At 57.1% G+C, this 20,117-nt stretch overlaps 9 protein-coding genes across 9 annotated transcripts; 3 read left to right on the top strand and 6 right to left on the bottom strand.

Moving 5' to 3' along the window:
* Positions 1-775: 775 nt before the first annotated feature.
* KVR01_003742 (uncharacterized protein) lies at positions 776-2,191 on the bottom strand (the record flags this gene model as incomplete). Its single annotated transcript, XM_044781577.1, has 3 exons — positions 776-1,566; positions 1,662-1,804; positions 1,884-2,191. The coding sequence occupies 3 exons, from the start codon at positions 2,189-2,191 to the stop codon at positions 776-778; spliced, it is 1,242 nt and encodes a 413-aa protein (XP_044648757.1).
* A 585-nt stretch (positions 2,192-2,776) lies between these two features.
* On the bottom strand, positions 2,777-4,369 carry KVR01_003285 (uncharacterized protein). The gene is made up of 2 exons (XM_044782386.1): positions 4,054-4,369; positions 2,777-3,993 (listed from the first exon to the last, which is right to left on the bottom strand). The coding sequence occupies exons 1-2, from the start codon at positions 4,182-4,184 to the stop codon at positions 2,967-2,969; spliced, it is 1,158 nt and encodes a 385-aa protein (XP_044648300.1). The 5' UTR covers positions 4,185-4,369; the 3' UTR covers positions 2,777-2,966.
* Positions 4,370-4,439: 70 nt separating this feature from the next.
* KVR01_002669 (uncharacterized protein) lies at positions 4,440-6,250 on the top strand. Its single transcript, XM_044788557.1, has one exon. The coding sequence runs from the start codon at positions 4,602-4,604 to the stop codon at positions 5,454-5,456; it is 855 nt and encodes a 284-aa protein (XP_044647684.1). The 5' UTR covers positions 4,440-4,601; the 3' UTR covers positions 5,457-6,250.
* Positions 6,251-7,113: 863 nt separating this feature from the next.
* Positions 7,114-9,765, top strand: KVR01_002229 (translation elongation factor EF-1 alpha). The gene is made up of 5 exons (XM_044789722.1): positions 7,114-7,186; positions 7,241-7,301; positions 7,430-7,556; positions 7,865-7,999; positions 8,076-9,765. The coding sequence occupies exons 2-5, from the start codon at positions 7,290-7,292 to the stop codon at positions 9,182-9,184; spliced, it is 1,383 nt and encodes a 460-aa protein (XP_044647244.1). The 5' UTR covers positions 7,114-7,186; positions 7,241-7,289; the 3' UTR covers positions 9,185-9,765.
* A 97-nt stretch (positions 9,766-9,862) lies between these two features.
* Positions 9,863-13,791, bottom strand: KVR01_001998 (uncharacterized protein). Its single transcript, XM_044783558.1, has 3 exons — positions 11,844-13,791; positions 11,509-11,783; positions 9,863-11,444 (listed from the first exon to the last, which is right to left on the bottom strand). The coding sequence occupies exons 1-3, from the start codon at positions 13,654-13,656 to the stop codon at positions 9,984-9,986; spliced, it is 3,549 nt and encodes a 1,182-aa protein (XP_044647013.1). The 5' UTR covers positions 13,657-13,791; the 3' UTR covers positions 9,863-9,983.
* A 274-nt stretch (positions 13,792-14,065) lies between these two features.
* On the top strand, positions 14,066-15,269 carry KVR01_002530 (uncharacterized protein; the record flags this gene model as incomplete). The annotated part of the gene is made up of 4 exons (XM_044790929.1): positions 14,066-14,095; positions 14,157-14,382; positions 14,441-14,572; positions 14,632-15,269. 4 exons carry the CDS (start codon positions 14,066-14,068, stop codon positions 15,267-15,269), a joined length of 1,026 nt encoding a protein of 341 aa, XP_044647545.1.
* Positions 15,270-15,646: 377 nt separating this feature from the next.
* On the bottom strand, positions 15,647-16,003 carry KVR01_002346 (U2 snRNP complex subunit YSF3; the record flags this gene model as incomplete). The annotated part of the gene is made up of 2 exons (XM_044792994.1): positions 15,647-15,934; positions 16,001-16,003. The coding sequence occupies 2 exons, from the start codon at positions 16,001-16,003 to the stop codon at positions 15,647-15,649; spliced, it is 291 nt and encodes a 96-aa protein (XP_044647361.1).
* Positions 16,004-16,736: 733 nt separating this feature from the next.
* On the bottom strand, positions 16,737-17,447 carry KVR01_003830 (uncharacterized protein; the record flags this gene model as incomplete). The annotated part of the gene is made up of 5 exons (XM_044788941.1): positions 16,737-16,746; positions 16,822-16,871; positions 16,946-17,008; positions 17,063-17,227; positions 17,394-17,447. The coding sequence occupies 5 exons, from the start codon at positions 17,445-17,447 to the stop codon at positions 16,737-16,739; spliced, it is 342 nt and encodes a 113-aa protein (XP_044648845.1).
* A 998-nt stretch (positions 17,448-18,445) lies between these two features.
* Positions 18,446-19,955, bottom strand: KVR01_003638 (uncharacterized protein; the record flags this gene model as incomplete). The annotated part of the gene is made up of 2 exons (XM_044789415.1): positions 18,446-18,817; positions 18,993-19,955. The coding sequence occupies 2 exons, from the start codon at positions 19,953-19,955 to the stop codon at positions 18,446-18,448; spliced, it is 1,335 nt and encodes a 444-aa protein (XP_044648653.1).
* Positions 19,956-20,117: the final 162 nt, after the last annotated feature.

Here is a 20,117-nt window from a genome sequence, read left to right as displayed (position 1 = left end):
GAGAGGAGAGTATGAACGCACACGGGCGATCCATTCGCCGGGACGGAAAGCATGGGAATGGGAATCACATGGCTTTGTTGCATACCTAGACCTGGCTCGCGGACGGCTCCGAAGGGTAGGGTCGGGATCATGGGAGCAGCAGGATTGATCGTCATGGGCGTGGAATCTCGCAGTATTCGAGTCGTTTGGGAGCATTTTATTTGGGCATATTCTTTGGGAAATCTTTATTGGGCTGGGTCAAAATTCTCTTGGCAGTAATTCTTTCTTAGGGAGCGAAGTCGAGTTATTTTGTCTTCCTTTTATTTTGTACCGTGACACAATGGGTTCTTGTTATAGGTGGCTCGAGAAACGTTGTATGCCTGCCGGTAGACCCTCAAGACATGCGTTGACGATTGCACCGCGTGGGAGACCGGGTAGCCTGCCATTGGTCGTCTTGTTGAAATATTCATGGCATTCGTCTCGTATTAAGTGGTATCATAAGTCAGAATCCCATAACCCCCTTTCATGATCCGGACGCCACAATTCCCACCGATCATCTCCGTCGCACGAACCTGTGAATGAGTTAGCAGCTCCACCGCCCCCCAAGTCATGATATTTCGTATGTAACCTATAAGCGTTCCTTCGTTGGCGATCAGCAAGTCTAAGTATACAAAGACGCCGACTATTGCTGGCATAACCGCAAAAGCACTTCAACACATGGACATAATGTGCAAAGCCCATGGGCCGATGTCGCGTATCAACCGAGCCCTGTGGCATTGCTGTCCCGGTCTGTTCCTCACTTCGTCTTCTTCCCGTTCGCCTGGGGCTCCACATAGGGATGCTTGATCGTCAGGCACCAGATGTCGAGGTAGTCACAGATAGTAACAATGACATCGACGACAAATGAGCCGTACACACCAATAGACACACCCAGCATAAGGAACATGTACGCCACCTGGTACACATCATCGCCAAGCGCACTGGGCCACCCAAGCCATGGGTGTCCGAACTCGAATTGCAACCACGGGCCCAGCGAGTCGATAACGCCATATGCCAACGGCAACACAAGGACGTTGGTGTAGGGGAATTCGAGCTTCACCAGGTGCGCCGTGATCATCTGCCCAACCGAGTAGGCATTGACGATGCCGCAGAACATGGCGAAGGGGACCAGATGGTTGTGTAGGATGTTCGGCTGCAGAAGCAGGTACACGACGATCAGTGCCCAGGTGACGAAGAAAGGCACCAGACCAACCAGCGCGTACCGGCTGCGGTCGCCACGGGCTCGCCTCGCCTTGATGACGTTGCGGCACGACTCAACGGTGTTGAGGCACAGCACGACGAAGCCCTGAACCATATACCAGTGCGAGAAGGACATGTTGTAGATAAAATCCGGGACCCAGGGCTGTCGAGGAACCCCGATGGTCTCCAGGGCCGAGTAAGTCCAGATGTGTCCACCACCGAGATAGCCGGTCATCGTGTAGATTGCACAGATGATCAAGATGCCCTCCACGGGCCCGCTGACGATGCCCAGGGTCAGAGTCTTGGTGTGGTATTCATCCCAGGTTTGGACGTAGAAGGTCAGGAGTGCTATGGCGATACAGGTCAGCTGAGATGCCGCGTTATACCCTGGAACTCTTGGTTCTGGTAGAAGCGAACATGATCGCTTGCGGCGTGTGACTCACAGCAGAATAATATTGCTACTGTCGTCCATCCTTGGCCCATATTCTGGCTGCCCGCGAAAAGAAGGACCTCCAAGGAGGTGTTAACCGCATCGACGCCATGGTCGAACAGCTCACCCAGCGGGCCGCTTTGGCGTGTTCGGCGGCTGGACAGACGAGAGCAAAGTCAGCGCAAAACCCCATGCTGTGATCTCAAGGCCCCAAGGCCACACCGGAACAACTCACGCCTGCGAGCCGTCGACCGCATCAAAGGTCTGGTAAAGGAACAGGCCGATGGCCCAGCTGTAGTAGACCCATGTCGGGCAGTCCTGGTCCAGGGTCGGGTTGTACCAGAGCAGCGTGCAGAAGTTGGCGACGACGAAGGTGAAGCCAGTGAGGGTGATCAGGTTGGGCGCCATCCACATGGGAAAGCACTTGATGACCACATTCGTGTAGAAGGGCTTGAGGATGTACCGCGACACGAGCGAGTGATCAACGCCCGAGTACTTGTACTCCTTGAGGCCAGGAAGCTTATCCTGGCGCACGTACACCATCTTGGCTGTCTCTTGACGCGCTGCACGCTGGCTGTCCTTGTGGATGACGTGAAGCCGGATGTTCTTTTCGAAGGCAATCTCCAGGTCTTGCCTCTTGGGTTGTATGTCGCAGGAATATGATGGGGAAGAAATTCTCCAGCAGGTCCGATGCTGTATGCGGGTGGGTTCCTGGCCGCTGCGCTGGGCGCGTGGAGTCGCGGTTTTTCCATTGATTTCTCCAAGTGTACGGAGTACTTCTGACAGGCGCGCGACGTCATGCGCTAAGTTAAGCCTGGCCCAGTCCAGATGTCCCTTGCTCGGCGAGACCCGCCGGTTTCGGTGTGACAAGGGCCCTAGCCATACACATGGCAATCTGAAAGGCACAAGGCACTTGTTTATTCCTCGAGCTACCATTTTTCTCTTCGCCTATGCGTATGTATTCAGCGCCTACCAATCCCTTGGCATATACGTAAGCCGGCTGCGTCGTCCTTTTGGTATACTGCCTGGACCAATCGAGGCCGACTGGGTTGCCTCACTGCACAGTGCCCAAGAGAGCAAGCTGCTGCAGGAGACATGATTGTAGGACGGACATCACGGGCTGAGGTGTTGCACGAATGGGACATTTCATTACAACCGCAAAGGGGAAACTATTCAGCTGGTAACGAATTCGAGAGCCTCGCGGTGTGTCGAGTCTTGTCTTTTGGATGCAAAGTCAAACATCCTCTGGGCCGAGAAGACATCTGTCGAAGACATCTGTCGCCAGCGTTCCTGCAATCATGTGTCATGTGTGGAGCAATCACCCCTCGACCTCACGGTCGCCGTCTTTACCGCGATCCCACTCCCGCTTCTCTCCTGCCTTGGTCCATTGGACGTCATCGACGCTCTTATCGCCGCCCTTCTCCCACTTCTTGATCTGGTCCTCGTTCAAGCCGGCCTCGCGTAACCTATCCGCACCCTGCTGCCTGTAACGGGCCCTATCCCTTAAAGCTTCCAAGGCGTCGTCCCAGTCATCGCGGCCATTCTCGTCTTCCATCTGTACGTCGGATTTCGGGTCGTAGTCGGAAGAGAACCTGCTGTCCATGCCCGAAACCCCGCGTAGCGCCCCGCGGCCTCGAGGCTTGTTGGGCGGAGGTGCTGGGCCGATCAGATCCTCAAGTGGATCCGAGTCTATGTCCTCCTCGTCTTTTCGCACGTGCTGCGACAAGCTCTCTGCCTGCTCTGCGCTGTGACCTGACCGATTGGACGATCTCTGCGTTCCCTTCTCCTTATGTTCGCGTCTCAGCGGTGATCGGTGGCGGTGTTTCCTTGGGCTGCTCGTGGGGGATCGAGACCGATGGCGCCTCCCCCGGTCGTCTGATACCGGGTCCTCGTCGCCAGAAGATGTATTCGCACGCCTGGACCTGTCCCTCCCGTCGTCGTCTCGGCCTCTGCGCGCCTGGTACCTCTCAAGCGATCTTCTCCGCTTGCCATCCTTATCGCGCGCTCGTTTTCGGGCGGCCGCCGTGTCGGCAAGTCGTCGCGCATCCTCTGCGGCCCGAGCTTTCTGCAGATCCGTGATTTCTTCCTCCGTGGCTGCGGCGCGCTTCCTCTTCTGGGCCGGCTGGCCTTGCAGCAAGGCAGCGATGTTCCCCAGCTGACGGCCGCGGATCTCGTTGGCCGTGGGCTTGTACCTCCGGCGCTTCTCCTCTTCGGTGTCAGCAAGCTCTTTTAAGCGCGCCTGCGAGTCGGCGAGCTCCTTCGCCGTGAGCGTCTTGTTGTGGTGTTCGGTGCCCTTGATGATGTTCCTCAGGAATCGAGTGTTGGGCTTGGCCTTGTTGGCTGGTCTAGAGACGATGTATCAGCGGCCGAAAGGTAGAGTTGCGAAGGTGTCGAGGCCTGCGAACCTGGAGCTGGAGGGTGATGAGGAGGTGTAGGCTTCCATTCCCATGGTAGAGTATTTCAAGGAGCAATCCTTGGCCTCTTTTGCGAGTAGTTCGGCGACGTGGTCGTCGGTAAGCAAGTCGTCGTTTCCCATGTTGGTGCAGGCGCAACGAGTATTCCAGCCTTGGCCAAAAGATAGTGCAGCAGTCTCGGTTTTGCGAGACAGGAAGTTGCGCTGGGGAAGTAAGAACAGGGGCCGATACCGTGGATCTTGCCGACTTCGTCCCGTGCAGGATCCTTGCCTAGCCACTCCAGTCCAAGCCCGCTAGTCCCTTTTTGGCCGTGTAAATATAAACTCGGCGCGTGCTCGAGGTCCCACGCAGCCTGACTTGATCGCATTTATTATGCAGCAACACCACGAGACTGCGCGCAGCGAGACTGCGCCTCGAGATCTGCGATACACCTGCCCGCAATACTGGGCGACCCAACACCATCACTTGACGTCTATCTCGGTCTGCTCCTCCCTGTCCGAGAAGCCAGACCACCCAGCACGAGCTGGGCAACACTCAACATGGCAGCGAAAAAGGCCGCGGATGTATTGCATGAACTGGAAGACCTCCAGTCAAACCATGAGATTTCAATCATCAGACTCAGCGAACCAATATCCTCGGCGTTGCCACAGACGGGCCAGGGAACCAACACCGCCCGCACCTCAGACGTGTCCAGCTCATCCGCAGACGCGACGCCGGCGAGCCTGGAGGCTGACCTGGCGCATTACAAGGAGTTATTTGCGAAGCTACGTTTCTCATACGTCGAGCAGGTCACCAAGGAGAAGTTCATCCGCGCCATTGTCGGGGAGCCGCCCCTGATCGTGACGCCACAGGAGAATGTTGAGCTGGAGAAGCAGAACGCGGCGGCCAAGGCGCAGCTCAAGGCGCTCAAGATGGAGGTCGCCGACACGGTGGAGGAGCTGGAGAGAAAGGGACGAGAGCTGTGCAGGAGGTACGAGACCGTGCAGATGGAGACGGCCACGCTGCGGGAGATGCCGGGGAGGATCGCCGGGCTGGAGGAGAGGATCGCGCAGCTACGGGAGCAGCTGCAGCCTGGTGGGGACCCAAGCCGCAACCTGCCACTGGCAAAGACGCTGGAGCTGGTCGCGGAGAAGAAGCTGCAGAGACACGACCTGGAGAGGCAGCTGGAGCAGCTTCGTGCGCAGGTCCCCCGCAAGAGGAAGGAGATGGAGAGGCTGCAGACCGAACTGCAGCCCCTTGAGGTCAAGAGGCAGAACAGCCAGGCGGCGGCGAGAGAGGCGCGGCGGAGGAAGGAGCAGGCACTTGGGGGCATCGAGGATGACCTAGAGGAGCGGGGCAGGTGGTGGAGGGCTTCCGAGGCAGCACTGAAGCAGATGTTGGAGATTGAGGGCTGACTCTGCATCACCGGACTGTTTTGGCCATGCATGTTTGGCGTTTTGGTGTTTAGGATGGACGGTTGCAAATTATACCACGGGGGACGAGCAAGTGTCCCCGCCGCAGCCACTGGGCCGCAGCCTGGTTTCCAGGGGCCCAAGTGAGGGCGTCGAGGGCGTCTGGGCTGTCCATATGTAGGATTTCAGAGCTGTCGCGGGTAGGGATCTGTTTATTTGCCATTGCTCCATCGGTTCATCTATGCGTGCATCCATCCATCCCATGGCTGGCCTCCATACGACTATTACCCACGCAGGTAGGTACTGTGTGCTGTGTACTGTGTACTCAGCGTCCAAGGCGACCAGGATCCGACGGGCAGCCTGGCAGCCCGGGTTGGCCATGACGGACCAACAACGGCGTGTGGACTTATGATGAAGTATGCAGTAGTCATTAGTACTGTGCGATGAGAACTACACAGTAGTTCATGTCGAGGATGACCTGAACAAGGGACTTAATTATTGTGAGGTCATCGTCGTCCCGCAAGCCGCGACGGCGCGATGGGATGGATGCCCTCCCTCCGGAGAAGTCGCCCCCCTTTGGCCGGCCCCCTGCCAGCCTGCCTAATGCAACCAAGGCCATTTTCTGTGACAAAACCTTTCGAGGGGCAATTCTAGGCCCGCCAAAAACTTTTTCAGTGGCGACGTCGTAGCTCCTTACCCCGCGTTTAGCGGGCCCCGGCTGCAATGCGTTGTTCGAGGACTGCCAGAAAGAAGGCTGCTGTGCTGCTGGGTACCTGGGTAGTACCGCTCGACCTCGCTGCCTGCCTGCCCGCCCGCCCGCCCGCCTGCCTCGTCATCTTTCCGGTGACAATCTAATGGGCAGTGGGAAAAAGACCGCCTCTCACGCCGTCTGAGGCAGCCGTATCTAGACGGCCGCGAGGAAAAATCCTTCGCCCGTTTGACTCATGCCGACAGTAGACTGTGTGGCCACCGGCCGCTGGCCACTGGCTGTGCCTTGGAAGCTGATGCATGGAGGGGTAGAGAATTGGGCGGCGGTAAGGCAGCTTGGTGCCCCAAAACTGGGCCACCAAGACGGCTGGCTCTGAGGTTGCTGCTTAACAGCTGCGCAGTAGCGTTTCAAATCGGCTCAACATCCATGGCACGGTCCGGCGCCCACGGGCGACGCTCTCTGAAGCCTCAGAAACCTCTCGAGGTCAAAATCTCTCGATTCAATGCTATTTGATGTTGCCACGGCTGATTATGCATCTCAGGAGGAGGGATGGACTCTGCCGGTTTGCTCATAACACCCGTTCAGGCCCTGGCCGTATTGAAGTGACTCTTGTTCAGACGCAGGCCGCGCAGGCAGATGATGTAGTACAACTTGGCAGGATCACATTTCATGAAGCGGGCCGCAATTACTATGAGCATCTCTAGCGACCGACCCATGGCTCGCTGCGGCGTGCAGTGAACCACTGAAATTCGCTGTGCTGGAATGAATCCCGTGAAAGCGGCAACAGCATCATCATACAGCATCAAATGGACAGGCCTCAGTGGGCGTGGGTGACTGTCCAGCTGTTAGTGAAGGACGGAGCTAGTGGGGCACCAGAGCGAAAGCTTGGTCCGTGCATGCGGGCTCTCAAAAATCTGGCTCCAGTACAAAACTCTAGTGTCCCAGCCGCTCACAAAATCTCTTCTGACCTTCTTTTCTTCCTCGTCTGCACACCGAGATCCTGTCCGCGATCCATCCTGCAAACGTACGAACCCTCACTCTCTTCCTCCATCGAGGCTTGCATCTGACTCCTCAACAGTTTCCGAGACTAGAATCATCTCAAAGACAACAATCCCACAACCGTCAAGATGGGTAAGGACGTACGTATCACCACCCTCCTCGATGCCCTCCATGCTGGCCACAGCAGACAGCAGCAGCCCAAGTCGCTGTCGCTTGCATCGCAGGGCCTGTCTGTGCATCACAAGGCAGTTTATTGACAACTCTACAGGACAAGACTCACATCAACGTCGTGGTCATCGGCCACGTCGACTCCGGCAAGTCGACCACCACCGGCCACTTGATCTACAAGTGCGGAGGTATCGACAAGCGTACCATCGAGAAGTTCGAGAAGGAAGGTTAGTAAACATCATCAGACCCAGCTTGACCACTACGTCCCTCCACATGCACTCAGAAATCCTTGGCCCGCGCTGTCTGTGACGCTTCGTCACACCTGTGAAAGCATTTTCACCCCTCCCTCTGGATTTTCCATTTTCAGTGCGGGTGCGGGGTGCGCTTATCAGGCCGCTTATCTCCCACACCAAAACCCTGTCGCACCCACCACTCTTTGACCAGTGACATTCCAATGTCATCACCTTCGTTCCCTTTCATTGCGCAACGGATCTGTTTGAATCGCTTGGAAACCATGCTGACTCTCTCTACACAGCCGCCGAGCTGGGTAAGGGTTCCTTCAAGTACGCCTGGGTCCTCGACAAGCTCAAGGCCGAGCGTGAGCGTGGTATCACTATCGACATTGCGCTCTGGAAGTTCGAGACTCCCAAGTACTATGTCACCGTCATTGGTATGTTCAACTCCTCTCGGGACCCAAGTGCCCAGCTTCTCCGCATGTGTGACGACACCTAACAGCTGCCCTGCAGATGCCCCCGGTCACCGTGACTTCATCAAGAACATGATTACTGGTACCTCCCAGGCCGACTGCGCCATTCTCATCATTGCCGCCGGTACTGGTGAGTTCGAGGCTGGTATCTCCAAGGATGGCCAGACCCGTGAGCACGCTCTGCTCGCCTACACCCTGGGTGTCAAGCAGCTCATCGTCGCCATCAACAAGATGGACACCACCAAGTGGTCCGAGGACCGTTTCCACGAGATCATCAAGGAGACCTCCTCTTTCATCAAGAAGGTCGGCTACAACCCCAAGACTGTTGCCTTCGTCCCCATCTCTGGATTCAACGGCGACAACATGCTTGAGGCCTCCACCAACTGCCCCTGGTACAAGGGCTGGGAGAAGGAGGGCAAGGGTGGCAAGGTCACCGGCAAGACCCTGCTCGAGGCCATTGACGCCATCGAGCCCCCCAAGCGTCCCACCGACAAGCCCCTGCGTCTGCCCCTCCAGGATGTCTACAAGATTGGTGGTATTGGAACTGTGCCCGTCGGCCGTATCGAGACCGGTATCATCAAGCCCGGTATGGTCGTCACCTTCGCCCCGGCCAACGTTACCACTGAGGTCAAGTCCGTCGAGATGCACCACGAGCAGCTCGCTGAGGGTGTCCCCGGTGACAACGTTGGTTTCAACGTGAAGAACGTCTCCGTCAAGGAGATCCGTCGTGGCAACGTCGCCGGTGACTCCAAGAACGACCCCCCTCTGGGCGCCGCTTCCTTCACCGCCCAGGTCATCGTCCTCAACCACCCTGGCCAGGTCGGTGCCGGTTACGCCCCCGTCCTCGACTGCCACACTGCCCACATCGCCTGCAAGTTCTCTGAGATCCTCGAGAAGATTGACCGTCGTACCGGCAAGTCTGTTGAGGCCAACCCCAAGTTCATCAAGTCCGGTGACGCCGCCATCGTCAAGATGGTTCCCTCCAAGCCCATGTGTGTTGAGGCTTTCACCGACTACCCCCCTCTGGGTCGTTTCGCCGTCCGTGACATGCGTCAGACCGTCGCTGTCGGTGTCATCAAGGCCGTCGAGAAGGCCGCTGCCGGTAGCGGCAAGGTCACCAAGTCCGCTGCCAAGGCCGGCAAGAAATAAATTGCTCCCGGCTCTGGTATCCTCTGAAGAGCTTGAGGTCGCAAGCTCATCACCACACCACACCTACACCTACCTCGAAAAGCGTCGCTCCGGATTTGGTATTTGCCGTCAGCTCATTGCGAGCTTTGTGCAGCTGGTCACGTGGATGACAGACAGGAGATGGTCAGGCGGTTTCTGCGAGTACAACCATCTCATGCCTGGGTCGAGATAGAGTCTTAGACGTGATTTAGGGTCGCAGTAATCAGGAATTCCCTTGAGTACGAAATTATGCCATGAACTAGGTGCTTGTGAATCCTTCGACAACAGCCACTGGCTTGGTCTTGGTTGTTGCGTTGTTGCCATATGCTTGTCCAATGTAAAACGTGGCTCGCCCATCATCGTCGGATGACACCCAGGTGAGGTGTGGAACATGTTATGTGACACGGGGCATGTGATACATAGTAACTCCGGGCTGACCCTGGGCCCGTTTGAACATAGGCCAGTATGTCTGTCCTTCACTAAATCGGGCTGCTTCCGGCTACTGGCTCACCTTTCTGTGCTTTAGTTGCCTAATAACAAGTAGGCTCTAGGTTTGGCCACCGCCCATTTGGCTAGTCCAAGGGATATCTGCCTCAGTTTGACACGCTATCTTGCGTGCCTCTCGACATTCAAGACGTGTCCGGTTATCGAACAAGCAGGTGATTGGGGATTTCGGCTCCATTTTCCATCACGTAGGCTACGGGTTCTACATGCACCACCACGTCGCGTGACAAGAGCCCACTCTATCTACCCTTCAATTTTCTTTTCCCGGCCCAACTCCCTACCGTACCCACGAGATACTGGTCCTGACCTGCTCCTCGCCATCAGCCCTGCGTACGAGGTGGCCTGGCTGGCCCGTGGCCAGCTGGTAGATAGATCGCAGGAAGAAGGTGGCGTTGATGGCTTCCTTGGCCCTGCGCAGGTCCTTGTCGTAGCCCGGCACGGCCTCGAGGCTCAGCTCGGCGCGCCGCCCGCCGCTCGCGCCGCCCTCGATGCTCGTGTACACGAGCTTCCAGCCGTCGTACGTCGTCTCCACCGCGTAGCGGAACTCGAGCCCCGCGAACACGTACGAAGCGTTCCTGATCTGGTTGCCCTCGGGCGTGTGTGGCAGGTTCTGGGGCGGCTGCGCCGCGGCCGCGGCCCTCTTCCTCTTCACATCTGCCCTCGAGCTCGGCTCCGTGGTGGCGATGTCGAGGGGTGGCGCTAGCAGCCACCTCGGCAGCCCCAGGTTGTGCAGCCTCGGGGGCGTGTTGAGCTTGCCCTTTCGAAGATCGAAGCGTGACTTATTCAGGAACTCGCGCAGCGGCTCCATTCCCTCTATGGAGTCAATGATGTTCGGGGAGAGCTCGGCATACTCTTGCTGCGTTGTGCGGACGTCGACGTGCTCCGCGGGGAGGAGGATGTCGGAGATGCTCGTTCTGTTTATTGCGCGCAGGGAGTGGACCCCTTTGATCTCGAGGTCATCAGCAGTAAGACGCAGTTCGAGAGGCGGTGCTCTCTCAGTATAGATGGCGGATTCGGCGTCTTCCGAATATGGCGCAAAACGCATCAGAACCGTTAATGCTCTGGCCTTGGTGACCCCTTCATCATAGGGGGACCATGCGGGGAGGGCCATCTCAGCCACATGTGGCATTAGAGGGGCGAAAATTCTCGGCCACTTGGCAAGGGTGTTTGTTACGTGCGGACGAGTGATGCTCTCAGCCAGCTTTGGTCCACCAAGGTGTAAGACGTGCCCGAATGCTGCTTTGGTCGTGATTTTGAAAGGTCGCCAACCCGACGGGGTGGCACGCGTAGTTTCTGGCTCCTGCACTGGAGTCTGTCCTTTGGACTTTTCTTCCTCCGACTTTGGAAGTCCCAATGGGCTCACGGTTTCATCCAACTTGTCCACTTTGCGCTGGTATGTGGAGTATGGCACAGCAAGATCTTCTTCAGTTGGCTGAACTTTGAATCGGAGGATCTCAGTCGTCGGCGGCCACGCGTTAGCTGCTCGTTGCTGCTTTGACGTGAGTGGCAGACAAAGTCGAGCCCATTCGCTGCGCCGGGCTGTCCACGGAAATTTCTCCTTGTTGCTGTGGTCCTGAATAAGCCTGCCATTGCCCTCAACATCTGGGTAGACTGCCAGGTCGCTCCATGTCCTGGCAGGTGGACTGGCTGTCAAAAGTAGGCGGAAAACCTGGTCTCCCGGGTTCTCGAATGTAGATTGTGTCTCTGCGTCCCACACATCGATCCAGGTAACTTGAATCTGGGGTTCAATGTCAGCGAGCGGCTCAACCAGATGCGGAATGAGGGCTTATAGCTTTGCATACCGTTTTCCGCCCAGGACCGAAATGAACGATCGAGTTCGTAATTCCTCCAAGTTCCTCCAGTGTTGAAGCATCAAGATGTCCCACGGGGATTCGGTCCAATTCGAGAGTCCTGGTCTTGCTCTTCTGCAGTGTATCACCCAATCGATTTACACACGTCTCAGCAACGGTCTTTGGAGCTGTTATGCGGATGAGGTTGCTGGAGCGTCGAACTTCGATCTGCTGTCCCTCTTTCAAGAAGCGTCGCGATAAGTTCCGCAACCAGGATTGAGAACCGACTGGGACATTCATTGTCAGCAACGCGAGAAGGAAACTGATGTTGACGGTGCTGTACTTACGAGTGAGGAGTTTGAATTCCAGGTCGCGCACTCGAATGTCGACACGGCCATTGCCGTTCAGAAGCTCTTGTATCGATATGTCCCAGCACTCCCGCATAAGCTGGACGACTAATCTTTGCTTTGGCGGCATAGATTTCATTATATATCCGGCCAGAGGGTATTGTGCGTCTTCCACAGCACCGTCCACATGGGGAGTCCAATGCGCCTCTTCTGCCATCCAAGCATAATGACGATGCTCTGGGGGCACGTCAGCGGGCATAGCCGGTTCTTCGCTTGCAGTCTTGGTCTCGCCAAAGACCTCATCCTTGATCGTCTCCAGGATTGGCTGTTCACGGTGCCACACCACGTAATTCTCGAGCTGAGCAATCGTGAAACCATCGAATAGCGTGTTGAACAGGGACTTGTACTCCCGTGCGGACACAATGCGGCGCTCCGGTTTCAGTCCATGAATATTTTTCACGACGTCGTCTAGGCTGAGGACGCCTTGTTCTTCCAGCCAATCTTCGATCTTCAAGCCTTCGTCCGTTGTTCCTTCTGAGCTGGCCGCGACTGGACGGGTCTTTCTTTCCCATTGACGGCCATCCCTTAAAACGATGACTTCAGCTGCTTTACCAAGGGATTCAATGCCAAGTTTCGAGGCATCTTCCACCAGCAGCATGTCGCCTCTTCTGTGATGTTTCTTCCGACCGCTGGTAGAAGGGTCGACTTTGCCGATTCTTCGAATCAGGGCCACGGGGGAGCCATCCTCTGCTCGCCTCTGATTTCCCATGTCGCGATCTCTAGCAATTGACATTTGAAGGGTAGGATTTTTGCCCGCCGCGCCCGCATTGTCGTCCAGGATCTCGGTCTTACCTAGGTTGTTGTCCTCCATACCCGCTGCAGCGCCTTGCCCGGTGGATTTGAACGGCTCGCGATCAGCTGGGGCAGCTTGGAGACGTACATCCTCGCGCCGAGGAAGGTCCCAATCATCGACGACTTTAAGTTTCCCTCTGGAAGCAGCCTGGCTTCTGGAGAATGCCGCGGCAGCCTGTGTAAGAATGTCCTCGACATTCCGACCACTATCTTTTCCAGCCAACTTCTGTGACCTGGCTCTTCCGGAACAGGGACTTGTCGCCAGGTGCCGATGCAGTAGCTTCTTGGTAGCAAAAATATTCCCGCATTTTAGACACTCGAGGTGTCTTGGTGGCTTCAGCGACGCGCAGCCCTGCCTGGTGTGGTCATCGCGTCCTGCCGGACTGGAGAAGACCTTTCGACATTGGGGACATGTGCGATTTGCCAGCGCGCCAGCCGTCGTGGATGTAGAGTCCTGCTGGGCCTGGCCCACTGAAGATTTCTGAATCTGATTTGTTTTCCATGCACCTGTCCCGTCTTGTATTATGTGCTCGGGTTTGCTGGTGAGCGCGCTTTCTACGGGGTCGAAGTCGGCTCGTGAAACCTGATCCCGCCCGGCATGTCTTTCAATGGCATCGTGATTGCCGTCATCGGTTGCACTCCTATCAGGGCCAAGCCGGGCGTCCCCAAGATTATCCTGCTGTGGATCGGACAAAGTCTGCTTGGGGATCACGGAAGGAGAGGGCTCGTCGGGTTGAGGTGGCCGAGTCTCGTCAGGCCCCTGTTCTGTCTTGCTATCATGCACCCTTGCTTCGAATACAGCCGGGACGTCTTCTCGTTGGGGGGTCGTGGCATCGGAGGCATATTGTCGTCGCCTACCGCGGACTTGGGTTGCGGCAAGAAGCGTAGGTGCTCGACGGGTTACGACGCGGATTTGGCATCTTAGACAGACCGAGCCACCCAGTGCCGAGGGAGAGAACATGAAGGCAAATTTGCAACCGCGAGAGGCCCCAAGTCGAGACGGGAGGAGTTGGGTGTCGCGCAGGGCCGAGGAAAAGCTGGTGGGTTGGATCCCAAAAATTTATTGACGCTCTCGACTTACACGACCTCCGGCAGGCATCTTACCACCATGCCCAGGTACCTGGGTACTCCGTACTAGGGTGCTGAGTGGACAGCGGCGCCCAGACAGGCAAGTCCCCAGGTAGTGTGCTACCCGGCGGCCCCAGAAACGCGTCAAAGTCCTAATAGATCATGCAGGGTCGCGTCACCTCACAAGGAAGCCATTTTCGGTCCACGCATTTCTGATCTCTTCTTTGCGTCCGTACACCCTCCTTATTGAATGATCCCGTGGGCCGAGGTAGGTCGGTCCAAACATTGCCTCTACTGCCACAATGCCCTCTTCGTCGAGAAGGTCCCGCCCGGTGAGTGCCCGCCCTCGTCGGCGCGTGTGTCAATACTTGCCAAGCTGACCCGGCGCTCAAGACGGCCGACGACGCCGACGGAGAACAAAGGCCGCGGCAACGCCAGCGCCGCGATGACCCAGAAAGCGATGTTGACGAGGAAGAGGAAGCCGAAGATGCAGAAGACGCCGAGGATGGGGACCAGGTGGAGTCGGCAGACGGGCAGTTGATCAAGAAGCTTGTCAGATACGCCCTGGCTTGCGATTTTGCTCGAGCACCAATACGGAGGGATGGCATCAAGGAGAAAGGTAGGATTGGCCCTGGAAATCTAGATGCGACAGTGGTGGGATCTGACAGCAAATGCAGTTCTGGGCGACCGCAGTCGGTCATTTAGGAGGGTGTTCGACGGCGCGCAGAAGACCCTCCGCGCCGTGTTCGGCATGGAAATGGTCGAGCTTCCCGTGAGGGATAAGCTGACCAAGGAGGAGAAGCGTAAAGGTATTTTGGAGACCAGCCCTGTTATCCCCCACACGGTTCTGACGAAAGAAACTCGGCAGCCGCAAAGTCCAAGTCCAAGTCCTCGAACTCCAACAGCTACATCCTCGTGTCTGTGCTCCCCGATGCCTACAAGACCTCGAAGATCATTGCGCCCTCCAAATTCCTGAGCGCGGAAGATGAGGCTGCCTATGTGGCCTTTTACACGGTGCTCGTCTCGCTAATCCGGCTCAACGGCGGCGAGATGAGCGATTCGAGACTGAAGCGCTACCTGCGGCGGCTCAATGCGGAGACGAACTCCTTCCACAGTACGAAGACGGAAGACACACTCTCACGGCTGCAGAGGCAAGGCTATCTGATCAAGAACATCGACAAGGAGGCCCGACAACACGGCGACGAGCAGGAGGCTACTACATGGTACGTGGGTCCGCGGGGCAAGATCGAAGTGGGCGACGAGGTCGTGGCCGGGGTGGTAAGGGAGGTCTGGGGCCAGCAAGACGACGACGAGCTCGAGTCCAAGTTGCAAAACAGCCTGCAGATCCAAGAAAAGAAGGTGTCTGTACAGAACGGGGATGCTGTGGGTGACGGTGCCTCGAATGGTGGCAACGAGAGCGCTTCTGTGGACAACGGCGAGGGCCCAAGTAGGAGGAGATCAGGGCGGCGGCGGCAAGTTGAGGAAGACCAGGACGAGGAAGAGTGAAGCGCAAGGGTTGAAGTGAGACAGAATGGGCCTCCCGCTCATCTGCGATTGCTATTTTGTAGGCCAGCGTCCTCGCTGGACCGCCCCATCACATCCGCATCCAGCCGCGCGGCCATGCCTGGAATGGAGAATTTTGATACCCCCCCCCCCCAAGACGCAGCCATTGCTGTTGTACACTCCCCGCCTGCGCATCCCCGCCAACGCCTGTAAGGGAAGCTGTGCTCCCCACGGCGTCGTAGTAGCACGCTCTTACAACCCTGGGTTCGACATGTGTTGATTTGCGGCGGACGTTTGCCACTCGTGGTCGAGTGGTCCATCCGCACGGCTGAGGATTATTTGTTGCATAGAGTTTTGTCGTTCCGGGCTCCCATATCCTTTCACGAGCCTCCGTTATCCGTTGCTGGCAGGGCCAACTCGTCCTCCCTGGGCGGCGGAGGCCCGACCGGCTGGACCATCTGCCGGATGAGCTTGGCCCTGACCTTTGCCATGGGCTCGTTCTGGGCGAGGGCCATGTAGGAGAGCAAAGGAGTGTGCCCGACGATGCTGGCCTTGGTGTCGCGGTGGATGTTGGTCTTCCACTCCCAGCTCGTGGTGTCTGGGTGCCCAGTACCGATGTACTTGGCCTGGAGGCGCTCGAGCTCTTGTTGTGTGCGAAGCTTGTCGGCCTATGCGGGATGTGTCAGTCTAACCAAATCTTCGGGACGGCCAGATGCGCATGGGTAAGTACGCACCATTTTGGCTTGTGTGTTGAGGAGGGTCGGAGGTGAACGGGCAGGGGCAGGAGCAGGAGCAGGAGCAGGAGCAGGAGCAGGAGCAGGGAGGGAACAGAACGCGACCGGAGGACGGCCGCTGGCTGGGGCCCAGAAAAGTCGCCGCCGGCCGGCGCAGCGCAGGGCCAAGCAAAGGGCCACGACCCGGGAAAGCTAAATACCACCACCCACCCGGGTGCTCTTACTACAGCAATACGGCGTGTATGGTACCTACCTAGGTACTTAAGTAGGTACCTTTCACTGCCCGTGGCATTTGAACCTGGGAGATGGTGATTCAGGTTCAAAACGGCTTTGGCAAAGCTCAAAGCGTCCATGGTATCATGTATAAGTGAGGAGTGCATCTAACCGACAATGAGCGACACGAGAGCCTCCTTCCTTGACCAGAAAACCACCTGGCTCGATATGCTGGTCACGAACTGCAACCTGCTCCAGGACGCAAGCCTCTTGAGGCGGGGCTGGTCGCTCTTTTCCCTGTCCCCTCGATATCCTCCCTCCCTGCCCACGCCGCTGAGCTCCTGTTGTACAAGGCAGTGTTGATGTACAAATGGCCTGCTCCGGGCCCGGAGAGGCCGTGCAGAGAATAAAAAGTCCTCCAACCCATCAAAGGTACCTGATCCAGCCCTCGACCTGCCCCCAGATCGTAGAGCCCCATGTCACGGTGAAGCCACGGTGAAGCCGCTGCCATGCCTGAGGCGGCTCAGTCCCAGCTTTTGAAATAGTTAGCATACTTTTATAGGTTGCTTGCTTGCTGCCTTGACGTCGGAGCAACGGTGTCAACGTACCCTTGGTCCTTCTGTCGCACGATGTTCCCCCTGTTCCCCTTTTGTTTGCCCTGCATCATACAGCACTTGAGGTCAGCCTCCCGTGTCCCGCCAGGGGGTCAGTATATAGGGGGCGCCAGCGTACCGAGATGCCGCCCTCAACCACCAAGCGATCCAGCTCGAAGAAATGACCGACCACCGTTTGGCGCTGCCACAGGTTTAGCTTCCCTAGCAGAGAAGAGGCGAGGGGAGCGGGCCGCACCTTCATCATCTGGAGCTCCTTCAGGCCCTTCTGCACCAGCTCCTGGATCTTCCTCTGGTCCTCGACCGCCTTGTTCTCGCGGAACGCGTCCCGTGTCCGTCGTTTCGCGTATTCTCTGAAATTGTAGGACGCGAATTGCTCGCTCTGTCGGAGGAGTTGGCGGTACTGGCACGGGAGGTGGTCAACATCACTGTCTGCGAGCAGGGCCGCGCCCGAGTGCCTATGCTTTGCGCCCGCTGCGACCCGAGACCAGTGTTGCAGCCTGCAGCCTGGACCCTGGAGCCTGGAGCCTGGAGCCTGGAGCCTGGAGGGCAGGGAGCTGGGGACTCACCAGCGACCGCACTTGGTGGGGCGAATCGCCCTTGAGCGCCGATGATAGCGACATTTCGAGAAGGGCTAGCGATTGTGCATGGAGGCAGATGGTTGCCGAGGGATGGAGATTTTCTGGGCTATTTGAAATCTGAGGCCGGCGCGGCCTATGATGCAACACTTTTTGGCCCGACGCCGCGCGCCTTGAGAAGGGTCGGGCTCGGCCGGCACAGTAGGCCCCGCCCTGTTAGTAGTCTACATCATTTATTGGCATTTCCACTGTTTTTGCCCCGGACGTATTCCCGCCTCTCGGGCTTCAACGCATGTGTAAGCCAGCTTCCCTCTCGTCACCTGTTTCCATGTTGATTCCAGACCACAATTGCTGAGCTGCAGACGGTCCCAAACTTACTCCGGATTGTCTGCCCGATTGCTTTGGCATGGAGCCTGCCCGGGCGTAAGGAGCAGACAAGCCTTTGCCTGAACAACTGCTCCGGCCTCAATAATTCGCGGTCGGTTCCTGGTGAGAAACACGACGTAGTGGGACGGCCCTGAGACGGCTCCTGTTCCTTGAGCCCACAATTTGGCCGCGCTGTTGCCACACATCTGCTCGGGTAGTTGTCGGGATTCGCCATGTATATCTCACCAGCATCTTGGCCATCCCAGAGAGATTGGAAACTTTGTCACACGATCTTGACAAAGACAAGTGGCTGGCTGCCCAAGGCAGATAGTTCCGAAGTTCTGGTCTGCTGAGGGCCCAGTGCCTCGTGCTGCCTCTGCAGGAATGCCTTTCCTACGTCACGTGAAATTGAAGCCATGTGGTATTCTCAGTTCTCATCTTTCTTCCTTCGGAAATATCAAGACGTCGGGGACAGGAAAGAAAAGTGTGTGCTCCTGCTGGTCTGGGCATTTGAGGCGCCTCACACTTTGTGCGCTGACATCGGCCGATACCGTGCCTGTTTTCAGTCATTTGACACATGTATCTCGGCCAATACACCTCAGGGTCTGCATGTGCCATTTCTCTCACGCAAATGATGCCTAATACGAGGCATGGCCGCAAAGACCGATAGAAGGCCTTCAGTGCATCTCAATCCCGTTCTTCTGCGCAAAATCCTCAAGCATATCGTCCAATGACACCACATGCAACTTTATATCCCGAGCATGATATCTCGACCTGTCATCCCCGTCAAAAACGATGTCGTCCATGTCCCTGTTGACCTGAATTGATCTTCGCGCTCGGCCGGGTATATGTATCTCTTCTCGGTGGCGCCGGAAGTTGTTGTCTGCACATCGTAAGGAACAGAAAATCGATTCGATTTTGTGGAGGTGCGTGCATTCCCGGCACAGGAGTAATCGCTTGCTGTCCATGTCCATATCGATGTCCTCGTCGGTGATCTGTGTGCAATAGTTGCCACTTGCACATGCGTGGCTTTCCTCCACGTGGGATTCCTGCTTTTCATCAGCAGATATCGCATACAGGCAGGGTAGAAGCAGGAATAGACAGGTGTAGGGACAGCGTGTGATTGCAACTCTGCCAGTGAGTCTCACTGCTCTGCATCCGGTCGCTCCCTACAGGGCTATCGCAAACAAGCATAGATATGAAAGGTAAGGTTCGTGAACTCACTTCACCTCGGTCACTGTCTCTGCAAGCGGGCGAGCAGTAGACCGTCGCCCTGGACCGGATCCCTGCGTCCACCATAACCACACATGCGTTGCAGGGATAGAAGCCCCTGGTGTCCACGTCTCCCCTGCAGACACTGCACGGAGGCTGCTGGTAGACCTCGCTCGGGGGCTGCGGCCTCTGTGTGTCCTTGCGACCGCTCGCCTTCTTGGACTTTTGCAGCTCGTGCGCGGCCCTGGCTCTGCGGAGCTCGTCTATCCGCTTACGGTTCCTCTCCTTCTGATCCGATGCCCCTATGCTGGAGCGGCGGTCCAAGGAGATCTTGTTCACGATCTCGTCCATGGTCGCGCCGGTCTGGAGTCGGTCGGCATACAACTGTGTCTTTTGGGATATGTGCTCGTCCGACGAGACGTGAAAGAAGGTCTCTTTGTAAAGCTGGTACTTCTCCTCTGGCGACTTGGCTACGAGCAGACGATCAAGGCTCCTTCTTGCGTCCTCCCTGCTGCTGGCGCCGTCGAGAGCGGCTTGCATGGACTCCAGGAGATCGTCGAACGGTGTGCCGTTTCCGACCTTGGCCAGCACATCCTTATGATCCGTCAACTCCTCCAGGCTTTTTCGAATACTGGGCGATGACTTGATCTGCTCTTGATACCATTTGCGCCGCTCCATGTCGATGCGCGCATCGATCTCCTCCAAGCCGACCGCATGATCCAGCGCCGCGGCAAACAGGGCCTTGAGCTCGCCCAGAAAAGCCTCGCGCCCAGAGAACCACTCTTGGTTCTTGGTGTCCAGAAACCAGCTGCGCATGCAAGTGATGATCTGTGGGTAGCACTCGCGACATTCAAGAACGTGCTTGTGCTGTGGATGGTCCTGGGCGCATCTGGCTTTTATCTTGGCAACCTCCCCAGCGCATTCTTCCCGGCGGGCTCGAAAGGCGGCGAGGTCATCCCAGGCTTCTCCCATCATGGTCGATATGGACCCACACTGCCCGGCCTACCTGGGTAGGTTCGCTCAGGTGAACCAGCCCAAAACGAGCACTCAAGCGCAGGACAGGAATTGCCCCCGGCGCAGTCAGTGATGAGAGTCAGTCGCCAATGACACCGCGTGTTTGTGAGCCGTCAAGAGCGT

The sequence above is a fragment of the Diaporthe batatas genome, assembly GCF_019321695.1.
Source record: "Diaporthe batatas strain CRI 302-4 chromosome Unknown Contig00003, whole genome shotgun sequence".
Lineage (NCBI taxonomy): Eukaryota > Fungi > Ascomycota > Sordariomycetes > Diaporthales > Diaporthaceae > Diaporthe > Diaporthe batatas.
The sequence above is the reverse complement of the archived record's forward strand: the minus strand, read 5'-3'. Positions and strand labels throughout refer to the sequence as shown.

Excerpts from the sequence above, each read along its gene's own strand:
- KVR01_003285 (XM_044782386.1), bottom strand. The coding sequence starts at position 4,184 with ATGGGAAACGACGACTTGCTTACCGACGACCACGTCGCCGAACTACTC. Across the intron at positions 3,994-4,053 it reads TCATCACCCTCCAGCTCCAG|ACCAGCCAACAAGGCCAAGC; the intron begins GTTCGCAGGCCT and ends CATCGTCTCTAG.
- KVR01_002669 (XM_044788557.1), top strand. The coding sequence starts at position 4,602 with ATGGCAGCGAAAAAGGCCGCGGATGTATTGCATGAACTGGAAGACCTC.
- KVR01_002229 (XM_044789722.1), top strand. Across the intron at positions 7,557-7,864 it reads CGAGAAGTTCGAGAAGGAAG|CCGCCGAGCTGGGTAAGGGT; the intron begins GTTAGTAAACAT and ends CTCTCTACACAG. Across the intron at positions 8,000-8,075 it reads GTACTATGTCACCGTCATTG|ATGCCCCCGGTCACCGTGAC; the intron begins GTATGTTCAACT and ends GCTGCCCTGCAG.
- KVR01_001998 (XM_044783558.1), bottom strand. The coding sequence starts at position 13,656 with ATGTTCTCTCCCTCGGCACTGGGTGGCTCGGTCTGTCTAAGATGCCAA. Across the intron at positions 11,784-11,843 it reads GGAATTCAAACTCCTCACTC|TCGGTTCTCAATCCTGGTTG; the intron begins GTAAGTACAGCA and ends TGAATGTCCCAG. Across the intron at positions 11,445-11,508 it reads TCGGTCCTGGGCGGAAAACG|ATTCAAGTTACCTGGATCGA; the intron begins GTATGCAAAGCT and ends ATTGAACCCCAG.